The sequence below is a fragment of the Otolemur garnettii genome, unplaced genomic scaffold, assembly GCF_000181295.1.
Source record: "Otolemur garnettii isolate 467f Iridium unplaced genomic scaffold, OtoGar3 scaffold00032, whole genome shotgun sequence".
NCBI lineage: Eukaryota > Metazoa > Chordata > Mammalia > Primates > Galagidae > Otolemur > Otolemur garnettii.
The window spans coordinates 8533170-8557616 of NW_003852427.1; the positions used below are offsets into that span (position 1 = coordinate 8533170).

The 24447-nt window shown below is 38.3% G+C and overlaps 2 protein-coding genes across 9 annotated transcripts in view; one reads left to right on the forward strand and one right to left on the reverse strand.

Moving 5' to 3' along the window:
• Positions 1–6104, forward strand: part of ESYT3 (extended synaptotagmin 3) — a 44519-nt gene extending 38415 nt beyond the window's left edge. Inside the window, exons 18-23 of the mRNA XM_003789428.3 lie at positions 577–1073; positions 1799–1897; positions 2450–2581; positions 4287–4392; positions 5384–5433; positions 5772–6104. Coding sequence (XP_003789476.1) covers positions 577–1073; positions 1799–1897; positions 2450–2581; positions 4287–4392; positions 5384–5433; positions 5772–5808 — 921 coding nt within the window. The 3' untranslated portion in view covers positions 5809–6104. The remainder of the gene's footprint in view (positions 1–576; positions 1074–1798; positions 1898–2449; positions 2582–4286; positions 4393–5383; positions 5434–5771) is intronic.
• A 3419-nt stretch (positions 6105–9523) lies between these two features.
• CEP70 (centrosomal protein 70) overlaps positions 9524–24447 on the reverse strand; it is an 87936-nt gene continuing 73012 nt past the window's right edge. For 6 of the 8 annotated variants that reach the window (XM_023513033.1, XM_023513039.1, XM_023513035.1 and 3 more), the window contains 6 exons: positions 22021–22191; positions 15258–15404; positions 14902–15070; positions 14043–14157; positions 12360–12439; positions 10109–10176 (listed from right to left, as the gene is read on the reverse strand). In XM_023513033.1, the coding sequence (XP_023368801.1) occupies positions 10115–10176; positions 12360–12439; positions 14043–14157; positions 14902–15070; positions 15258–15404; positions 22021–22191 (744 nt within the window). In that variant the 3' untranslated portion in view covers positions 10109–10114. Of the gene's footprint in view, positions 10177–12359; positions 12440–14042; positions 14158–14901; positions 15071–15257; positions 15405–22020; positions 22192–24447 lie in introns of all 8 variants that reach the window. The other 2 variants (XM_023513038.1, XM_023513034.1) reach the window with 1 other exon arrangement.

Below are 24447 nucleotides of genomic sequence, written 5' to 3' on the forward strand. Positions count from 1 at the left end.
AACCCGCCACCCTTGGTATGTGGGGCTGGAGCCCTACTCACTGAGCCACAGGTGCCACTCACAGGTGGTATAAATATGAACTCAAAACTTGTATTTGAAGACTTTATCCCCCTCAACCAGAGGGGAACAGGCTAAGACAAACATGTCTTGTTATCAGTCTTTGCTGGTGGGTGGAACTTTTATCCTAGACTGCGTCTTTACTAAAGAGATCCTGATTTCATGGGTTTCCCTTCAGTTCTCGGTTTCACATTGACCCATAGCCTCTTCTCCCAACTCTTTGAATTGGTTGGTAAATGATCCTAGGAAGGCTTAATTTTTATTTTTCTCTTTATAAAATAATTTTTCTTTTTATGAATTTGACTAGGCATTTAAAAGGCTGTTTGTTTCATTTTATTTGGCATTTCTAACAAGCTTTGGCAGATATTTGGACCCCCCAGTTTTTTGCTGGAAATGGAAGTCCCTAGGAAGCAATCTCGATAACTGGCAACTAAGGGGAAGGAGGGAGGAGAAGCACCATGGTTGAGGTTGCGGAAGTGACAGGCCCAGCTCATAAACCACCTTGTCATCTGCTTGCAGTTTCTGCGTGTGGAGGAACGAGAGCTGGGCAGCCCATACACAGGACCTGAAGCCCTAAAGAAAGGTCCTCTGTTCATTAAGAAGGTGGCCACCAACCAGGGTTCCAAAGCTTCACCCCAGGGAGAAGGTTCTGCAGATGTGCCATGTCCTCCAGGTCCTGCTTCTGACACCACGGAAGCATCTAAGAGCACCTCAGACACCACCAGTGCTACCACTGCTGCCACCATGCCCACACCCCAAGAGACAGGCCCAGAGCCCAAAGGCAAGGACAGTGCCAAAGGGTTCTGTGAGCCCATGGGGGAGAAGAAGAGTCCAGCCACCATCTTCCTGACTGTCCCAGGCCCCCACTCTCCAGGGCCCATCAAGTCACCCAGACCCTTGAAATGCCCTGCCTCCCCATTCGTATGGCCGCCCACAAGGCTGGCTCCCAGCATGTCCTCGCTCAACTCCCTGGCCTCTTCCTGCTTTGACCTGACAGATATCAGCCTCCACATTGAGTATGCACCTCTCTGCTTAATCTTTTCTAAAATCATCTGCATGAAAAATACTTCCCTGGATGGAAAAGGGGAAGAAATATTGTCAGCCATTATCTCTTCAAATATTGTCTCTCTTCTATAAATTTCTGTGCAAGTTCTGATTTTTAGCAAATATCTTCATGAGAGGCAGCGCGGTATCAAAGGACAAAGGACAAGGGAGAGAGAGCCCAGCAGTCTGGTGATGGCTCTGGTTACAGACTGACTATAAAGTAGATGCTGGACTTTGGTTAAGGTCCCTTCCAGCAGAAACATTTCCTAAATTCTAAAGAATTATACCGAGATGATGTAGAAAGCTTAAAATATGGAATTACGTAATAATTGGCTATTATGTATGAGGGATTTACATGGCCTTAGCATGTTATAATTTAATTCAATCTTCGCAATAACCCTCCAAGTTAGAACTTACTATCAAAGTTCAAAGGAATTCACCCAAGGTTCCACAAGAAATCATGATGTAAAGGCAGACCCCACTTCAGGGTTCGTGCCCATCCAACTGTAAAGTAGGCTCGTTCTATGTGAATGCTGGATGGAACTGACCTCCAACTGAGATTGGAGAATTCAATTCCCACAGAGAATTATTTACCCACATGGCTTTATGTTCCTCAAATAGGACATGCTTCTCTGTCTTGGGGGGAGAGGGCCAACATTTGCAATGACAAGGAGAGGTGACCATTCTCTCTTCACAGAAGCGGGCATCTCAGGCAGCGGAGGCTGGGCGAGATTCAGCTCACAGTGCGCTACGTGTGTCTGCGGCGCTGCCTCCGTGTGCTGGTCAACGGCTGTAGGTAAAAGGGCTGTGGGGCCAGGAAGGTCCTGTGGGGACTCTGGGTGCCCATGAATCAGAAGAGGGGCACTTGAGGCAATGCCCAGGGCATGCAGTCCCACGGTAAATGAATAACATGTTGCGATGAAATGAGGTTAGAAGTACTCTGAGTGACAAAGACTTTGAAGGGTTACTTTGGTGGTCATTCTTCAGCAGTGCTGATGGGCTCCGAGCCCAGGGCCGGGCTCAGATATCATCACTGCAAAACTGTCACAGGGGCTGGGGCAGCTGATAGGCGGTACATTTTCCCAAGAGGAAATATCTAACTTTCCTTAGATGGAAGGTACTTGATTTATCCAAAAGCATAAAAATACATGTTTTTGAAACCGTGCATCTGACATTTTGTCCTCTAATTCTGCAGACCTTCACTTTTGGTCACCTTAGTGTACAAAGCATTCCATATCCTCAAGGTCATCTACAGCTGAATGGCCAGTATAGCTTTCTCTCACTGAGTATTTTCCAAGTTTGAAAACCAGGGGCCTTTTTTCTCTCAATATCTTTGAAACCAAATCAGAAACCTGACACCATGTACCAGCAGTGGAGCTGATCCCTACGTCCGTGTCTACTTGTTGCCAGAAAGGAGGTGGGCATTTCGTAAGAAGACTTCAGTGAAGAGGAAGACCCTGGAACCCCTGTTTGATGAGACGTAAGTGGGCTATGGGCCTGCCTAGAGCGCCTGATCCGTTGGAGTATTTGTCAAGCACCTGTTGTGTGCCTGGCAGCCTGTCAGCATCTCTGACTTCGTGAAGCTTCTATACTCTTGGGAGGAAGGGAGGGCCGGGGCAGTTGATCAGAATGTCTCCCCACATTTATTGCTGGTACAGGCTGGCTAAAGTGTTCCTGATTGTGGAATGGTCCCTACTCTTTCTCTTTAAATGAAACCTCTTTGGTAGTAAAAGGATTTGAGCCTGTCTAGTCAATATGTTTCTTTTATGATCTGTCTTAATTCCAGCAGTTAAAAATAAACATTCTTTGAACCTGAGAACCTAAAATTTCCTCTAATGCTCTAGGCTTTTTAGCCTGTCTTCTCTCCTGCAACCAAACACAGGTGGCAGTAAAACAGCCTTCCATGTCCTTGAGGACAAGACTGGTAGATAGACTCTAATCATATTAATTATTTTTGGTCTGTGATGGTAAGTCTTGTCCTAAATATTTGCATTCTTGACAACAGTCAAGGGACAGAGTCTGAATCTCATCGTTGTTTCCTTCTACTTCAGGATCCTGAGAAGACGTTTTTAGCAACATAGAGAAAAGTATTGTGTCTTATAATTTTGGTTCCCTCTTATCCTAGCCAATAAGTAAGAGTTGTACTGATTCCTCTTTGGGCCATGTCTAAGAACTAATGTTCCTTCAAGAACTACACTTCTGAGTTCAACAGTGTTAAGAAAGGGTGTGGGGAAGAGAGATTTCATCCATTCAACATTTGCTGAATACTTTGTTAGGCATCATGCTATATTCTAGAACCTCCCAAGTAAAAGACTTTGCCCTTAAAGAGAGCTCTGATACAATTATAGAAGGATGACAGAATTGCTTATGCAGGAACACAGGAGGGAAAGGTTTAACATTTGACTTTTGTGACAAGCCTAAACTGTTAGTAATTCTCGAAATTAAAATAGTAAGGTAATAGCTGGGCATTGTGGTGGGTGCCTGTAGTCCCAGCTACTTGGGAGGCTGAAGCAAGAGAATCGCCTAAGCCCAGGAGTTGGAGGTTGCTGTGAGCTGTGACACCACAGCACACTACCGAGGGCAATAAAGTAAGACTCTGTCTCTAAAAAAAAAAAAAAAATAGTAAGATAAGCCTGGATTATTTAGAAGGCAGACTTGAGAACCCAGCCCTAAAAATAAAACTAGAAGTAAGGAGTCCAGGGGGCTCTTGTGAGTATTACAAAGCTTCCACACAGAGATTTCTCTGCCTTACTCCTCAGGAGGGGTGGCCAGTATTTTGCATGTTCCTCCAGCAAACCTAGCCCTGAGGAGATCAGAAAAACACCTGCAAGGGGGGCTGAAGGGGTCCTCTAAGCAGGTACTGTTCAGGGCAAGGAAGGGCAGCTCAGAGTGGTAGCCAGGGTAGAAGTAAAGAATTAAGATGCAGACTCCAAGTCACAGTAGCCTGGGTCACTTCTCAAAGGGGCAAATACCTTCCTGACAATTCCCTGGAATTTTGAGAACACTGCAGGACAGTGATGATCTGTAACAATGATGTGCTGAGTACTTGTGACCTGTTTTATTAATAGATACTCTTAATAGTCTCTGTCTCCATTTTGGTAGGGAAATGAATGAAATATTTTAGGTTTTCAACAAAAGTGATTGAAATATATAAATCTCATTTCCTGACTTTTTGCTTCTTAAAGATTTGAATTTTTTGTTCCCATGGAAGAAGTAAAGAAGAGGTCACTCGATGTCGCAGTGAAAAACAGTAGGCCCCTGGGCTCACACAGAAGAAAGGAGTTAGGGAAAGTAAGTAGAAGAGGGTCTCTGGGTACTCACTCTGTCGCTCCTGTACTTTGACTGGAGTTTACTGTAGAATACTTCCTTGCAGAAATTCTGATGAAACTGTTCTGCCTGTTACTACAGAACTGACTTCCAGGAGAGGTTAGCCTCACTGCGAGTTTGTTTTCATATTGTTTAAATTAAAGAATATAGAAATTTAAAATATGGATGAACCCTATTTTAACAAACTCAAGAACCTAATCCAAATCCATCATTCCACAAGTATTCCAATGTGATATTAAGTATTGTTTTGATAAATACAGCATTGTAGGAAGCTTGGGTCTCATTAGGTCAAAGTTTTTGTGGTGATGGGATTTTATGTAAAGTACATGTGGAGGAAATAGAATCCCCATGAAGATGGGGAGAGACCAAAGATACGGCACTTGTCCAATGCTTTGTAGTTTGTTTTAATAAGCACCTTCACATATGCATCTTTTTACAGCCCACTACTATTTAGTAGGTGGTATTAGCTCTAATTTTACAGATGAAAAAAGTTCTTTCCATTAAAATAACTTTCTTCAATAAACTTGGAATTCAAGTTTTCAAGTACTTGAAATTCCTGAAGTAAACTCCAAACCGCAAATCACCTTTCCCAGGATACTGATGTCCACTGCATTGTCCCTCTGGGGAGGCTCCATGGTGAAAGCCAAAGGCCAAAGAGCCCTGGGAGCGGGCACAGTGGCGGGCCTGTAGTCCTGGCTACTTGAGAAGCTAAGACAAGACTGCTGCTTGGGCCTAGGAGTTTGAGGCTGCAGTGTGCCGTGATCACACTTGTGAACAGCCACTGCACTCTACCTTGGGCAACATAGCAAGACCCCACCTCTAAAATTAAAAAATGAAAAGAGCCCCTGCTCAAAGCTCTGGAACCTAGGGAGAGGCTATGGTCAATTCAGTTTATCCCAATGTGTCTCCTTAGAGCAGTGTTTTGGAGGGTAACTAATTATTTGTGATTGTTTAGGTACTGATTGACCTATCAAAGGAAGATCTGATTAAGGGCTTTTCACAATGGTAAGTGGGCCTTTTCTTTTATCACTGTTAGCTGCTAGTTAAGATGTTATCTTAGCTGTCCATATTCTCTCCAAAGTGTTCCTTCTTCAGGACTATTTCAGCTCCTTTGGTTATCAAGAGGGAAGCAGATTAGTAACTTTTTAAAGGTTTCCCTGCCTGCAGATCTCACCTAAAGGACCTCTGTAAACTCTGTCCTTAACCCTCACTGGCCACCTTACAGAGAGATAGGTTCTGCTGGTCCCACGGCAGCCCAGGCAGGCAGGATGAGGTAGCTTGTCCTGTTGTCACCATGACACACTCGCATTGCTAACAAAAGGCCACACTCAACTGTCTTACAGGTATGAGCTGACTTCAGATGGACAGCCCAGAAGCTGATGAGGAGGAGTATCATTATCCCCTGTATGTTAAAGCATGTACATATGTATATTTTGTCATTTAAATATGAACAGCCATTGGATGAAAATATATACATGCATTCTTGTGTGGAATGTAACTGCGTGACTGAATAGTATAAGGAAGAGGTAGAGTTATTTAAAAAACAAAATAAAACTACTTTTTCGTGGTTGGATCTTATTCAAAACGAGAATGAAATGGTCTATTTGTGCCTAGTAAGTTATCAAAACTTCAGTGTGATTTTTTCACTTTCGGTAATTATATGTCATCTGATTTAAGACCTGCCTGAATGTATGTGTCAGCAAGTGTTCCATCTCTAACAAACGCGGTACGGAAGGCCTGTTTTGGGGGGGGCAATAAGTGACCAGGGGAGGTCACTTCTTTTATGGAAATAGAAAGTGACCCAACTGTAAACTGCCGAGAGCTAACAGTGCCAAAGCCCTTCCAGCTGCTACCTGTGGTACTTGTATGCCTGGAGATCATTCCTGTATTTGACTTGGAGCTAAAGGTATTTTCCTAATGGCAACAATGTCATAGTGATATACTTACTAAGGGCCAAACTCTAGCATGTGGCATTATTTCCATAGGAAAGTACAAAGCTAGTTCCAAACCAAGGTGTATCTCTGAACTCATAGCAGAGCATCAGAGACTGCTGAAGAGCGTCACTGCCACAGAAGAAACGGCACTTTCTGTATTTCTCTTAGATATATATGTAAATTATATATTTAAACAAGTGCCTCTTTTGCATTTCAAACTTTATAGGACCAAATATACTTCTTGTGCCGTCTGATGTCTCTAGAACTACTATGTCAAGGTCATATCTTCTCTCTTACCTTTCTAAACAACACTCCCTACATCAGTTTTCCTGTCCCCATCACTGCCTTCACTGCTGCTTTGCCGAAGAATGGCCACACCCTGAAACAAAGTCTTAGTCATATTACTTTTATGCACAAATTAGCTAAGATTTACTATTTTCTGTAAAATCAAAACCATGCCTTAATTTGTCCATTAGACCTAACACAATCTGGTCTCTGTTTTTCTGCTACTTTATTCATGTGCAGACACTCTATTCCAAAATAGTCCCAATACTGTGCCCTGCCTACTCACTTCTTAAAGGCTTATTTTAAACCCATCTCTGCCATTAACCCATTCCATACTGAAACGGCCTTTCCTCACCACAGATAGCATTTCCATTTTAGCCTCATAACAATAAATTTTATAAAACATTAGATACCTACCAAGGTCACATACTAAATAACTATTTATATATTTGATGTTTCTGTTTACAGTTAAATTATAAGCTACTTGAATTGTTTTTTTATTCTCACCATCCCAGACTGTGCTAAGTACATGGAAGATACATAATAAAAAGTTTTTCTTTCTGCTGTGGTTTCTATTTTGATTGACAGATTCTTAAAACAGTTGATCCCTATCCTGTCAAACTCACAGTGACATTTATAATTGCTTGCTAAATAGATAGTGCCTTGAAAATGGTAAAACACCAGAGAAGTATAAGGAAATATAGCCTATGTTACACCCTAAATATTAGCACCACTAAAATGGTTGATCAAGATGGCAGACAAGTAAAAACCTACTCTTCCTCTTCCAAACACATAGAAGTCCTAGTTAAACCATGAATATTTATTTCAAACATGGCTAATTAAAAAGCAACACAAGTCAAGTTTCCCAGTGATGGTCCAAAGGGGAAAACTAATGGAGTACATAGGAGTTGAAAGGGAGTTAAATGAGAATTTTAGCATAGACCAGAAAGGAGGCAAGGCACCTAAAAAGTTTGGTTTTATATCAAAAAACAGACCAACTATGATGGCTCATTTTTGCAATTCCAGCACTTACAGAGGATCAGTTGAGGCCAAGAGTTTGAGACCAGCTTAGGCAACATGAAGAGATCCTTTCTCTACAAAAATAAGTCAGGTGTGGTGATGTGTACCTGTAGTCCCAGCAACTAGGAAGGCTAAAGCAGAAGGATCACTTGAACCCAGGACACTGAGGTCGCTTTGATCTAGGCTGATGCCACAGCACTCTAGCCCAAGTGACAGAGTGAGACTCTGTCAAAAAAAATTTTAAAAAAGCAAACTAATGTATAGTGATGGAAAGCACATCAACTGTTGCCTAGGGATGGGAGAAGGTAGTGAAGGATTACCAGGGGTAAAGAGAAAACTTTTGGCATGTTGAGTATGTATGTCTTAGATTGTGCTGATGGTTTTATAGCTGTTCACATATATCAGAACTTATCAAATTGTATACCATAAATATGTACAGTTTATTATGTATGTCACTACATCAATAAAATTTTGAAAGTCAATATTTTTATATTTTAAATATTTATATTTAAATATTGCAAAACAATAATTGCAGTACTTTTATTATTTTTTATGAGACCTACATAGTCTTGCTATGGTGCTGTGGATAGAGTGCAGTGGCATCAGTGTAGCTCAAGTGATCCCCCTCCCTCAGCTTCTTAGGTGCACACCACCAGGCCTGGCTAATTTTCCTATTTTTAGTAGAGTCAGGGTCTCTTGCTCAGGCTGATCTTGAACTCATGAGCTCAGGTGATTGGCCCTCATTGGCCTCCCAGAGTGCTAGGATTATAGGTGTGAGCCACTGCACTTGGCCACTTTTCTTATATTTTAAATAATTAAAATTAGATAAAAGTAGATCCAGTAGAAAGCTTTTTCTATTAGTGGCACTGTCTTTCTCAATGGCATCTTTAAAAAACCTGTAGGCCTCTGATAAAAACTTTATAACTTCTGCTTTTATATAAGAGTTAACTACAAGTACTTAAGCTAGCTGACAAAATTGAGGGTTTTTTTTTTTTTTTAGAGACAGAGTTTTACTTTGTCACCCTTGGTAGAGTGCTGTGGCGTCACAGTTCACAGCAACCTCCAACTCCTGGCCTTAGGCGATTCTCTAGCCTCAGTCTCCTGAGTAGCTGGGACTACAGGTGCCCGCCACAATGCCGGGCTATTTTTTTGTTGTAGTTTGGCCAGGGCCAGGTACGAACCTACCACCCTTGATGTATAGGGCTGGCGCCCTACTCACTGAGCCACAGGTGCCACTCCTAAAATAATTTTTTAATTACATTTCTTCCTTTCAAATATTCTTAGATTTCCAAACTGTCTCATAGCAATTTTTTGGAATAATTAAATCATCTCAGAGTATTTACATTATTGAATGCTTTTTCTACCCATCTGTGAAGTCATAAGTTCTACAATTTATCAGATAGCCTTTAGAAATGTAACCACAGGTTGAGAAAACGATGAATTTAAAATCCATTAGAAGGAACCTATTATCTTACATCTGATCCCTAAATCTAAGGATCGGAATCCTATCTATTGACATTTACTCTATCCCACCATGCTGCTTCCTGGACATGCTTTGCAATGTCCTACGTGCCACCCAACAAGAATGACTCAAAGTCTTCAAAGTGGCTTTTACTAATGGATGAGGCAGTGCACTGGTCCCTTAAGAAAACCTAACTGAATATTGGGAAGAGAATATAAGCAGAAGACAGCAAGTAAAGTACTCTTATGTAAAATGCAGCAGGGCTGAACCAGTTGCCCAAGGAAGGTTTAGCCTAGGAAGAGAATACGACTCATTATTTGTGAGCAGTGCAAATAAGTCACTGAGGACACTTATGTTTAGAAATTCTTTACAAAATTTTATTAAAGATCTCATGTCCTTATAAAAAGTGCATTACATCAAGATTGCAAAAAAGACACTTATTCATCTACTTTACCCCATGATTCATTTCCTACCCTAATATAAATGATAAAACATTTTTCTTTCTTCTGTGTCTTCTTCCTGCTTTGAAAGGGCAACTGCCATGAGGTATCTCTTACTAGAATGTGCTAATTAATCCTTGCCAGGAGAGCAGTAGCTACTTAGTGGCTGGACTTAGCCTTAGGCACACCTTTTGCCCTGACCCAAATGTCACTAAACCCTGAACTTACTTGAAACTCTCTCCCTGGGTTCCTCTTACTCACAAGCTCTGCTTTAAAATGACCTTAAATTTTAAGTGCTCGAGAATTGCTTAAGAAATGATCAAAGGACCTAAAATTAATATACTACTTTAACTTAGCAACTATTTTCTGTATAAGAATCTCTTCGTTAATAAAAATTATATAGACGAAGAATTACCCAATTCTAAAAAGGGATGAATTATGAGAGCAAACACATTTTATAGTCCTTGTCTCAAAATGAGAGCAATCCTACCAAATACAAAATGTTAAGAATGCAATTTACACAGTAAAAATGATTTGATCTGTTTTCAGTATGAAAGTACTTTTAATTTCTTTACTGCAGGTACAATGGCATCCAAGTCATCGATTTCTGTAACAGAAAAACAAGAATAAAAAGTAACTTTTTCTAGTGATAAGATGAAATGAGAACCTCAATGCAAAGACAAACCTCAGACAGAAAGACGGCAATATTGGTGCTTTTATGCACATTAATTTTTTCTCCAACACTGTTGATAGATTATCACTGATTCAGATACAGATGCTTCATAGGGCATCTTAATTATATAAAAGCTGTCACATGCCTACAAGTACCCTCTGACTCTGGTATCACCTCATTAGCAGCGTGCTCTTATTAACAGATCCAACTGGCTACATCTGTGATACTCTAATGCTTTTTAGAGCTGTATAACTACATGGGTGTTCCTACATGGTCAAATTCCAGGCAAAGGTGTCTCTTCCCTGGATCTCCATGTGAGAGCACAGAACACAGTCTTATCTCTTGGGAATATTTCTCATTAGGTCACTCTTAGATCTACCTTTTAGGATGAGCATTATGTTCCCAACAAAAAGTAAGACGTGTCTCTGAGTACAAACATCAAATGCGATGTATTACACAGCTTAGCCTGGTCTAGCTCACCAGATAAACCAGTTTAGGTTCTTCTGTGGTAGGTTCTTTCTGAATTTGATTTCACTTCTTAAGATTATTTTATTCTGGGTGGTGCCTGTGACTCAAGGAGTAGGGTGCTGGCCCTATATACCCGAGGCAGCGGGTTCAAACCCGGCCCTGGCCACAAAAAAAAAAAAAAAATTATCTTATTCCAACCAGCCTAAGTCACAATTCACTCTCTAAAGCTCCTGGCCACTGGTGAAGTAGTCCTTTCTCTCATTATCCAGACCCAAGCCTATTTTAGGTGAGTCCCAATGGCAGGTTTTTTAGATATCCACTATTTTTTTCCAGATTATCCTGCCAGGGCATTCTTCATAAACTCATTTCCTTTACATAAAACATGCTTCCTTGGATTCTAACTCTCTCATTGTTTATCTGGATTTTGGTTGCTCTTCCCTTTATTATTTATTTATTTTATTTGATATTACTATTATTTTTTTTTAAGACAGAGCCTCAAACTGTCGCCCTGGGTAGAGCTGTGGCATCTCAGTTCACAGCAACCTTCAACTCCTGGGCTCAAGCCATTCTCCAGGTGCCTGCCACAATGCCTGGCTAGTTTTCCTATTTTTAGTAGAGACCAGGTCTTGCTCTTGCTCAGGCTGGTCTCTAACTCCTGAGCACCTCAGCCTCCCAGAGGGCTGGATTACAGGCATAAGCCACCATGCCTGGCTTAAAAACTGTTCTTAATAGTAAGATAAATTAATTTTACATTAAAATAGATTACATTTAAAATAGGGTCTTTATTTTGCCTATAATTCCTAGAAAATTACTTGGGTTTTGTTTTTTTTTGAAACAGAGTCTCTCACTCTCTTACCCCAGGTATAGTGCAGTGGCATCATAGCTCACAGCAACGTCAAACTCTTGGGTTCAAGCAATCCTCCTACCTCAGCCTCCTGAGTAGCTAGGGCTACAGGCTCAGGCCACAATGCCTAATTTTTTCAATTTTTTTGGACAGATGGGGTTTCCTCCTTGCTCAGGCTGGTCTCAAACTCTTGAGCTCCAGTGATTCTCCTGCTTTGGCCTCCCAGAATGCTAGGATTCTAGGTATCAGCCACTGTACCTGGCCAAAAATTACACTTTTTTTTTTCTTTGAGTACATACGTCTACTAATGTTGACACTCAGCATGACTAACAGTATAACAATTAATATCTTATTTCTTCCTTTCTACAGATATTTACTATTTTTGTATTACTTCATATCACTGGAGAAGAAATTTTATATGCATACTTAAAAACACAGATACTATATAGGTGCTGTCTTCAAAATGGGGGAGGTTGGGAGGGGGAGAAAAGAAAGAAGGAAGAATTTTCCAAGGTCCTAACTTCTACCAACATTTCCCATTAGGGACTGACAGAGCCAGGGTTAAACTGGGCATGGCCAGAAACAGTGTTTCTCTGTCTCCTTTAAAGGTCTGTGCTTTTCTTATTTGCAGACTAATCCCAACAAACTCTAACTGCAAGTTAGGAATGTGTTTCCAGAACTGTTTCCAGAGTGTCTATCAAACACTCCAGGTAAAAATACTAATCCAGTGACTAAGAAAAATCCTCTTTCAAACACACTGACATTTTAAGACTCAAAATTTAACCAATACCAACAGAGATCTTACCTAAGATTTCCAGTAGATCATTAGTAAATTCCTGAAATGCTGGGAAAAATTCTTCATGTTCTTCCAATTTGTTGATAATGCTGTTTAAAAAATACAAAGGTTACACCTAATTTCCAAGTTAAGAGTTTTTGCATCTGATTGCAAACAGGTGGTTACAAATTTAACATTTTGAAAATAGGAAGAAATTATCCTAATTTAAATGTAAACATAGTGGTCATTTACTTCAGTCCTTCCTTTTTTTTGAGCTCTTTGTCCACTAATATCACTTTTCTAAAAAAGGGATCTCAGATGTTATCAGTGTAAAATTTGTTAAACTTATATAACATTCCTAACACGGCAAATTTCCCATTTAGCTCAGGGCTTCTTAGAGACACCATGCTTTTATAGCATTCTAAAAATAATTGGCTTTTATATCCAGCATCCTATTAAATGGTAAGAAAAAGTAGTCAGTAAAACTGCAGGAAGGGAAAAACAGAGCAATAGTGAGATATACTTTCCATTTAAAAGCATTAACTATCAGAAGACTCAAGGGTCGGATTATGCGAGGGTTCTTTTTGGAAAATGCAGAACGTATGGAATATGTAGGTTTAGATGTGTTTCCTTTCCTGTGCATTATAGCGTAAAATTGGGGGTGGAGAAAGTTGCTTTAAGTATAATTACAATGTCCTAATATTTATCAAAAATATCAAATGTTATGTTAGAGATGCCTAGTGGGTTTTTTTTTTTTTTTTTGAGACAGAATCTTAAGCTGTTACCCTGTGCTGTAGCGTCACAGCTCACAGCAACCTCAAACTCTTGGGCTTAAGTGATTCTCTTGCCTCAGCTTCCCAAGTAGCTGAGACTACAGGCGCCTGCCACAATGCCCATCTATTTTTTGGTTGTACTTATCATTGTTGTTTGGCAGGCCTGGGCTAGATTCAAATTTGCCAGCTCTGGTGTATGTGGCTGGCACCCTAGCCACTTGTACAAGCGCTGAGCCACTAGTGTTTTTAAAAATTCTGATCAATTAATAAATATAAAAATAGGACTTCCTTGATACAATCTGAACTCACAAGAATATAATTTTCCCTGAGAACAGGCTTATGCTAAAGAGTTCATGACCTTCTTATAGGATCTATATAATCTATGTTTACTTTAAAAATATTTTGCATTCTTTTCATCTCTGAGGGTGTGAGATTTTAGGATGTCAAATTATTTAAAAGGTAGTAATCCAAATTGGAAAGGTAAATAATTTGTGAAGTTTCTAAAGTCTTTTAATTGCATTCCTCCAAGCATTCTGGACACTTGGAAAAAAAAAAAAAAGACAAGTGGATCACTTGAGTTCAAAACCAGCCTAAGCAAGAGGGAGACCCATCTCTAGAAGAAAAAAAAAGAAAGCCAGATTTTGTGGCAGTCCCAGCTATTCAGGAGGCTGAGGCAGGAGGATTGTTTGAGCCCAAGAGTTGGAGGTTGCTATGGGTTATGATGTCATTGTACTCTACTAGGGGCCAGACTCTATCTCAAAAAAAAAGAGGGGGGGGGAGAGAGACCAATAGAGCTTCATCACGTTGCCCAGGTTGGATTTGAACTCCTAGGGTTCAAGTGAACCTCCTGCCTCAGCTTACTGAGTCTCTAGGACTATAGGCATGTGCCAACACACCCAGTCATTCTAAATGATATTCTGTAAACTTTTCAAATAAATACCTTTGGAGATCTTCAGGTCCTAATACCTGCTTAACCTGCTCTCTGATATCCTCATTAATCCGCCTACACAATTTCCCAACTGTGCTTACCAGTACATACAATGAGGATGAACTATCTGCAAAAGAGAAATAAAAGGGCAGGATATTATTTTAACAAGGAATTTCCAGAATTATTATCTTTATCAAACATCTTTTTGATTTTTATTTTATTATTATTTTTTGAGACAGAGTCTCACTATGTCACCCTCGACAGAGTGCCGTTGCATCATAGCTCACAGCAACCTCAAATTCTTATGCTTAAGAGATTCTCTTGCCCTCAGCCTCCTGAATAGCTGGGACTACAGGCTCCCGCCACAATGTCTGGCTATTTTTTGGTTGCAGTTTTCATTGTTGTTCAACAGGCCTGGGCTGGGCTTGAACTTGCCAGCCTCGGTGTATGTGGCTGGTGCCCTACTCACTGAGCTATGGGTGCTGAGCCCATTTTATTCTTTTTACTTTAAAATTTTTACTTTAAAATTCTTTTACCTACTTTTTGTTAATTTGTTAAGGATAAATTTGAACTAGCTGATCAACACTTAAGCATACATACAGAAGTAAATCTCATTGAAAATCAAGCTGGGGGAGGGAGAAGGAAGGGATGGGTAAATTCACACCTATTGGGTACAGTGCACACTGTGTGGGTAAAGAGCACACTTACACGTGTAACTTTGATTCAATCTGTGCAAAAATAAGGTATGTAAACAAGACGTGTGCCCACTAACATTCTGAAACAAAATTTTAAAAATAATAAAAAATAATAATAATTTAAAAATTATTAGGAATAATTCTTCAATTAGGTAAAAATGATAAAGGGTCATCACCTAAATCTAAGAGTTCTTGAAGGTTTCTCACAGCATTGTTCATTTCTCCAAGCCTCGTATAAACTTCATTCATTCGGGGATAGACTCCATTTAAAGAAGGTACATCAAATAATTTTTGGAAGTGAGAAACAATAGCTTGCAACATTTCAAAGTCTGGCATATTGCTGCCCTGCTCAAAAGAGAGGATTAGAAAAAAGACAGTTCACATCTGTAAATAATCCTAAATCTTTAATTTAAAAAACTTCAAAAAGAGAAATAGAACTCTCGTAGAACAAATATTAATATCTATATCATTATCAATTTTTAAAATAAGAGTACATAAAAGGGTAAACATTTATATAAATACAAAGCATTACCTTTTCCTTATTTTCAATTTCTTCTAACATGGTATCTACCATAAACAACAAATCTTCAACTTTGATACTTTCATCTTCATCCTGCTTCATTAAATTATGCCAAGGCACCAGTTCTGCAGATAGTATTTTCAAGGACTTATATAAATCCTTTGTAACAAAAGAAACTACATGGTATTATTTATTAAATAAACAGTTTCTATATTAACAATAATAAAACCATTATTCAGGCAGGCGAAAGATATATATATATAATGTATAAAACCATCATTGGTATTTTTTTAAATACCACTACTAGTTTAGAACAAATCCATTAAAATTTGACTTCTTCAGATAAATATAGACCCTATCAAAAAAAAGTATCTACTAATTATCCTGAATATTTCCTAAGTAATTTTATGTTACTTATTATTTTTATATATTACTTACATATTTAGAAATATTAATATATAAAGTTTGTCCTTACATTTCAGTTTTGAATTTTTTATAACTGCTTTATTGAGATGTAATTCACATACCATAAAATTTAGCCTCATTAATACTCAATTCAGTAGTTTTAATGTTTTTACAGGGATATGCAATAGGTACATCCAAAAAGAAATCTCACTCCCATCCTTTTCCAATCTCCCCTCCCTGAAGCTCCTGGGCTATCTACTAGTCTACTTTCTGTTTCTATGGATATGCCTTCTGTGGGCATTTCACATCAATGCAATTATATAATACCTGGCCTTTTGCAACTGGCTTCTTTCCCTTAGCATAATGTTTAAGATTTATCAATGTTGTAACATGTATCTTCACACAGGTTTTTTCTTTTTTTTAAGATAGCAGATCTGCTATGTTGTCCAGGCTAGACTTGAATTCCTGGGCTCAAGGGATCCTCCAGCCTCAGCCTCCTAATTGGGTGGAACGACAGGTCCATGATACCATGTCAGGTTCTAGCAAGTTTTGAATCTGAAAGGATCTCTAAATTAATTCTGCTTTATCTTCGTAACACCCTACATAGTTTTCTTGGTGTAGACATGTTGCTCTAATCTATTTTGAATAGTGCACAAAAAGCGAGGCTATTGAAAACTGAGCACTGTAATGACTAATCATTTGATAAGTAAGTTGATACTTACTAAGCATCGACTACAGGTTGAGTATATCTAACCTGAAAATCTGACATGCTCCAAAATCTGGAACTCTGAGCACTGACATGACACTTAAAGGAAGTGCTCACTGGAGCATTCAGCATTTTCAAGCTAGATATGCTCAACCATTATATATTCTACAAATCCCCAAAGTAAAAAGAAATAAATAATAATCCATAATTGAAATGCTTCTGCTCCCGAGCATATCTGGTAAGGGATATTCAACCTGTATGTGCATGGCATGAGCTGGCCCTTTAGAATAATGGCGTCCAAAAGAAATGTAATGTGGGACTCCCAGTAATTTTAAGTTGTCTAGTAGACACAATATGGAAAGTAAAAATAAACAGATGACGTTATTTTTAAAAATAAATTTTATTTAACCCAATATATCCAAAATATTATTTCAATATATAATCAGTGTTTTTTTCCCATACTAAAGCCAATATGTATTTTATATCTATAGCACATCTCAATTGAGACTAGCTACATTTCATGTGATCAACAGCCACATGTAGCTAGCGGCTACCGTATTGGGAGGCACAGCTTTAGAATACAGAAAGTACAAGAAATTCCTCCTTTTTCTAACTTCTTATGTTACTCTTCCACTTATTTAACACTCCCAGTTAAGGCCCACAACTCATTATGTTGCCACCTTTAACCTCTTGTTTAGTAGGAAGGCTCTTTTAGCAATTCACATCAAATGAATGATTTACCATCAGTGCCACTAGAATTTGGAAAAAAAAAGTCAGCAAGTAGAAACATAATGACACCTTTATTAATGCTCCATCATCCAGGCACATTTATAAAGTAGTGGTCTATGGTAAAAGGCACACCCAATCTCATAATAAATTTTTGCTTGAGAATAAAAGAGTATTACAGAACTAAGAAGGAAAGGTTCTTGTCTCCTCCACAGTGTGGCATAGTCTACCAAGTAAGCTGTGAAAAATTGAAGAGGTTCTCCTAGGTTCTTCACATTGCCCAGTGGGGATGAAGGAGTATTACCACGGGCCTTCTCCCTGTGTATGTCTGCTATCTGGAGCACTGGGGAATGGGAAAGTTACAGTGTACAATAGTGTACTGGTCTGGGGAAAGCTACAGCATCCATAGCTCACCTTTCTTGGAAAAGCAGAAAAGGCAGAAGGAAGGAGACAGCTGGCTCTGTGCCTTCCCTAACTCTTTTTGTTATTCTGGTAAAATATACATACATAAAATTTACTATCTTAGCCATTTTCAGTGTTAGTTCAATGTTATTAATATGTTCATAATCTTGTGCAACCATTACCACTATCCATCTCCATGACTCTTTCCATATTGTAAAACTGAAACTCTATACCCATTTAACTCCCCATTCCCTCCTCCCACCAGCAACCACCATTCTACTTTGCCTCTGATTTCTAAGTATTTCAAATAAGTGAAATCATATAGTACTTGTCTTTTGTGACTGACTTGTTTTGCTTAGCATGATGTCCTCATAAGGTTCACTTATGATGTATGGGTCAGAGTTTCATACCTTATATGGCTGAATATAAGTATATACCACATTATATGTATATACCATATTTCACTTATCCATTCATCTCTCTAACCTATGCTTTTCTTTTAAGCTAACTCTAAACTGAGAAAAAAAATTAATTTAGGAAGATGGTTGTCCCAAACTGAGAGGCTGCTATATTATAAAGAACCTTTGATATGAGGCCTCAAAGAATCTCATGTAGTTTCTCAATTTAGATCCTGAAACTGCAGTGTAAATCTCTGAAGCACTGCTAAGAATTCATGAGTTACTTCAGCGGCAAAAGTAACTGATTTGAAATAATTTACTGTTTGTTATCCTCAGAATAATTATAAAGCCAATTCCTCAGAATATTCTAATTATAAAGCAATAATCAGAATCCACAGAGAACTCAATTGATCAACAAAAGAAGAGCAAACAATCCCATTTATCACTGGGCAAGAGACATGAAGAGAACCTTCTCCAAAGAAGATAGACAAATGGCCAACAAACATGTGAAAAAAATGTTCCTTGTCCCTAATCAACAGGGAAATGCAAATCAAAACCACTTTGAGATATCAACCCCAGTGAGAATGGCCCACATCACAAAGTCCCAAAGCTGCAGGTGCTGGCATGGATGTGGAGAAAAGAGTACTTATACACTGCTGGTGGGACTGCAAACTAATACAGCCTCTTTGAAAAGAAATAAGGAGAATCCTCAAATGGCTAAGGGTAGATCTTCCATTTGATCCTGCAATCCCATTCCTAGGTATCCATCCAGAAGAAAAGAAATCATTTTACCTTAAGGACTAGAATGTTTATTGCAGCTCAATTCATAATTGCCAAGATGTAGAATCAACCCAAGTGCCCACCAACCCATGAATGGATTAATAAACTGTGGTATATGTTTTGCTGACAAAACATAGTATTGGAATAGTCCATGGAATACTATTCAGCCATAAAAATGACAGAGACTTTACATCTTTTGTACTAACCTGGATGGACCTGAAGAACATTCTACTTAGTAAAGTATCACAAGAATAGAAAATAAGTATCCACTGTACTCAATATTAATATGAAACCAGTAGACAAATACACACTCATACAAGAGAAGAACAATTAAATTCAAGTAGGGGTAGAGGGACGAGGAAGAGGAGAGAAGGGAGGGAGACTGGTGTGCGCTCCCTAATAAGCACTTAGTAAGGGTATATAGTACACCTCCTGGGTGAGGGGTACAACAACAACTTGGACTTTACCTAAGAAATGCAAACAACATAACCTAATTGTCTGCACCCTCACATTACTCTGGAAAAAAGAAAAAAGAAAAAGAATTCACCACAGCAAACCCTTACTTGGGGGCTATCATTCAGAGAGATTATTAGTGTCCTCCAGACCTATCTGCATCATTCACTTGGAATTCATCAGAGGTGATCTATTTTTTTTTTTTTTCTTTGAGACAGAGCCTCAAGCTGTCCCCCTGGGCAGAGTGTCGTGGCATTACAGCTCACAGCAACCTCCAACTCCTGGGCTCAAGCGAGTCTCCTGCCTCTGCCTCCCAAGTAGCTGGGACCACAGGCGCCCGCCACAACGCCCGGCTATTTTTTGGTTGCAGCCGTCATTGTTGTTTGGCGGGTCCGGGCTGGGGATTCGAACCCGCCACCTTAGGTGTACGTGGCTGGCGCCTTAGCCGGGTGACCTATAGGTGCCGAGCCAGAGGTGATCTATTTTTACTGCCTTCAATTCTTCTAATGAGATATCATACATAATTGCTTAAATTTTCTTTCATATTTTTGAGTACATTTTGTCTCTCCAATTAGTCTAAATCCCATATTTGCCTTTTCTGATATCTCCCATAATGCTTTGAACATAATAAACTACAACTATTCATTAATTTGATTCTTTCCTTTGCCTTCTTTCTCTTCTGGTCTTTTCTCTTAGGAAAAGGAGCTTTTTCTAGTCCATCTCTTCTGAAAAGGAAAAAAGTGGAGTAAATGTTGTTTTTCCCACTTGGAAAACCCTCTGACAAACAATGATTGGGGAAATGCCTTGATTTATACAGTTAGTCACTATTTCACCCTTTTTCTGAGACATACACTGGAGGAATGCAGGCCTATAAAATAGGGTTATTAATTCACTACTGTCATGCAATAAAAGTATTTATATATTATATAACTCTGAGTACTATATAATAAGGGAAGTATAAATTAGGGTGAATGTGAAAATTTTTCATCAGTTACAGGTATGTTTTCATTATAATTATTTTAAAATGTAATATTACCACTCCCATTTTGTCTTGGAATATATTATCTTGCTTCATTCTTTTAACAAATATTAATTGAGCACTCATTATATGTATATCAGGATCCTTGGGACATATCATAAAAAATAATATAAAACTTTGTCCTTGGCTCAGTGTCTGTAGCTTAGTAAGTAGGCACCGGCCACATACACTGGAGGCTGGTGGGTTTGAGCCCAGGCTTGCTAAACAACAATGACCACTGCTACCAAAAAATAGCCAGACATTGTGGCAGGTGCCTGTAGTCCCAGCTACTTAAGAGGCTGAGGCAAGAGAATCATTTAAGCCCAAGAGTTTGAGGTTGCTGTGAGCTGCGATACCACGACACTCTACCAAGGGTGAGACTCTGACCTCCCCCCTCCCCCACCAAAAAACCCAACTTGGTCCTCGTGGAGCTTACACATTCATAACAGATACCTTCTGCATCATTTCTATTGCATGTAATAAGGTTTCTGTTGACAAACAATTTGATCATACCTTCATTAACATAGGTAGTGTTATGTGTGACAGTCACTGGAAAACCTAAAGTTTCAAGGGCACAGAAATTAAATAGTACTGACTTTAGTAATGGACCTTTCAGTAAACTAGCCAACAAAACCTGAAAAACCCTGAAACTATGCAATGAAGAACACATAATAACTTTACAGAGGGAACAAATTTTAATCTTCCATGAATAGACAGGATGGGTAAGAGTAGGGTTGGCTGCTAGCTGGCTATTATCCTGCTCTAGAAAATAGATGTGAAGATAAGCTCAGTTCTGGGAGAAGAAAAATGATTTAAAATATAAAGAGATAGAAGATATCCTTAATTATAATGAAATAAAAGATAAGACATTGTGTGAAGAAAAATAAAGGCCAGGCTTGGATGCAAAGAAAAAGGACACTCATGCACCGTTGGTAGGACTGCAAACTAGTACAACTCCTATGGAAAGAAGTATGGAGATTACTCAAAGAACTAATAGCAGACCTACTATTCTGCCTTGTAATCCCACTACTAGGTATTTGCCCAAATGAAAAAAAGACATTTTACCACAAGGAAATTTGCACTCAAATGTTTATAGCAGCTCAATTCATAATCACAAAGATGTAGAATCAACCCAAGTACCCATTGGAATATTAAACTGTGGCATATGCATACCATGGAAAACTATTCAGGCATAAAAAATGATGGGGACTTTATATCTTTTGTTTTTACCTGGAAAGATTTAGAAAACATTCTTCTAAGTAAAGTATCACAAGATTAGAAAAAGCATCACATGTACTCAATACCAACTTAAAACTAGGAGATTAACAATCATAGACCCACATGAGAGAAAAACTCAATTAAATTCAAGAAGGGGGGAGGTGGGGAGGGGGTTCAGTAAGTTCCCACCCAACAGATATAATGCATGGACATATGGCACACTCCCTGGGTGTAGGACACAACTACAACTCAAACTTTAACCTTACATGTGTAAATTATATAACCTCATGGTTTGTACTGTCATATTAACCTGAAATTTAAAAAAAGAAAGAAGGATCAGGGAAAATATGTAGCCTGGAAATACTAAAAAGAGGAAGATGAAGATAGAATAGGGAATGGCCTAGATGTACAAAGAGCATCCACTCTAGATTTTCAATGAAGGAACAGGCCTAAAAAATTTCGTGTTTGATAAAACTTCTGAGAAGCTGACAGCAATGATGACATTAAATAGTACTTAAAATGGATAGGTAAGTAAGAATAGTACAGTTTTTGATAAGCTAACAAGCTTTTTCAGCTTTACAGTTAAGAAAACAGAAAAATTAAGCCAAATCCTATTAATAAAGCCAAAAGAATCCAGATGTTTGATGCAAATAATAGTCAACACCTTACCTTTAAGGATGTCAGTTGATCTGCCCACATTTCTATTACTGGAACAAGATGCTCAAATCCACAATCTTGAACAAGATCTTTATTAAAATTTGGGGCTCCTCCTTTGCTCTGTTTATAAATTATTACTGGAGCTCTTGGATTGTGAATAATTGAATTGATGCTACACAGCACCTTTAAAACAAGACATGTGTTAGTCAAAATGTTTATCCTATTCCTATAAAGTGATATACATACATTAAAGGAATGCTTTATGTGTCAGTGTAACATCATTTTCAGAGTTAATGATTTTAGGTATTAAGAAGATCTTAAATGAGATCTACACTTGTAATTTTTTGGTAATACAGTAGTTTCATCAACATGTTAAATATGTAAGTTCTACTGAAAACTTTTGCAGAAAAATTAAAACGAATTAAACTTGAAAATAGTTACGAACAACTTATAGTAATCCACATAGAGAATAATCACTTAGCCTTACGTACATTCTCAACATTTCCTGTTTCTACCTTCTCATATTTAAGCTAAATAGGATATTAAAAGAGACTTTTCCTATTGCTCATAACTTTAGCTGAAGTTCAAAGTGAGGAGAATGAATAATAAAGTCCCACACATTTTAAAGAGAAGTTCTTGGCCTATCATGCAGTTCTTAGTCAGAGATGATTAAACTGACTCTCAATAGTAACTAGACTAAAAATTAGATTTTCATAAGACAGAACTCATCAGAAAAAGTGTCATTGAAAGGACTATATAGAGCTACTGAGTAGAAAATACTCTGTTGTTTTTCTTTTCTCCCCATAGACAGCTATAACAAACAGGTCTTCTGAGAATTTGATTTCCAATGTTTATTTATAAATAGTTTTTTGTTGCTGTTTTAGTTTAGGAGAGTGTATTTCAATATCTTATATGTAAACTCATCTATGAATGCCATTTTAATGGAAGTAATAATTAATTCCCCTCCACTAAATTATGAATGAGAGTGGAAATATAGTCCTTCTTTTCTCCCTGCCTCACACCAAGAGAACTTTTGGTGGCAAGAGAACTTTTGAAAGAAATCAAGGAGCTAGTACAACCTGAGCTCTGTAAGATCATAGGACAATCTCCATGAGTAGTGAATCAAGTGGGATCTACATGTATGTCTAGAAGCATGTGCCCATACTTTGTAGCATATTATCTGCAAAAATGGCTGTAATTATTTTTCTTAAGTTTTTGTGTCTTTGTGGTGTTGACACTGAGGTTCTCCCTTCAAGAAGTGCAGATTTCTGAACCTTTGAATCTGAGTTGATCGGTCCGTCTACCTATCTACCTACCTACCTTAGCGTCCTCCAGAGAAACAGAACCAATATTATAAGTATGCATATATATGCATATGTATACAATTATAATATAGTATTTTCCTTTCTTAAAATGTGCATACATTTTTGGTAACCTCTATATATAGTTCCTCCTATATATGTTGTTCATTTTATATATAAGGAGCTTTATTACAAAGAATGGGTTCATGAAATTATGGAGGCTGACAAACCCCAGATCTGTAGTCAGTAACTGAAGACCCAGGAAAGCTAATGTGTAGTTAACAATCCGAATGTGGGCAGACCAAGACCCTGGAAATGCTAATGTTTCAGTTTGAGTCTGAAGGTAGGAAAAAACTGATGTCCCAGCTGGAAGGTGGTCAGGCAGGGGTTCCCTCTTACTCAGCCTTTTGTTCATTCAGGACTTTGTTTGGTTTAGATGAGGCCAACTCACATTATCGAGAACAATTTGCTTTACTCAGACTATAAATGCAAATGTTAATCTCATACAGAAACACTCTCCCAGACACACCCAGAATAATGTTTAACCAAATATCTGGGTACCCTGTGGCTCACTCAAGTTCACACAAAATTAACCATCACAAACACCAAACAATCACTGTCTAGGTCCAATAATTGTCAACATTTTGCCATATTAGTTCATTCTATATTTTTAGCTAAACCATTTGAAAAAAATGCAGATGTCGTAACTCCTCACCTTGAAATAATGAAGCACTCATTTCTTAAAAGTAAGCATATTCTCCTACAAAATCACAACAACATTATCATACCTAAGAAAAAAATAATCGCTTAATATCACTGATACTGGAATGAATTTTAAATATCTGAATATGTATACTATTTGACCATAACCTTCTCCCCAGAAGTGATGAGTTCTACCTTATGTATCATCCAAGGAGAGGAAAGGGAGACTCCAAACAGCACGTTAAAGAGAGAAGAATAAAACCATTTCCTATTTACCACCATCAAGTCTACCCTATTTATAAATAGTAATACAAGTATAAAGATAAAATAGTATTTTGATCTTAAATCTTTGTCCTTGGTTACACTTCAAGCTACAACAAAATAGGCCTCCTAGCAATAAGAACTTCAGATATTTAGAAGACTTTTTTTTTTTTTT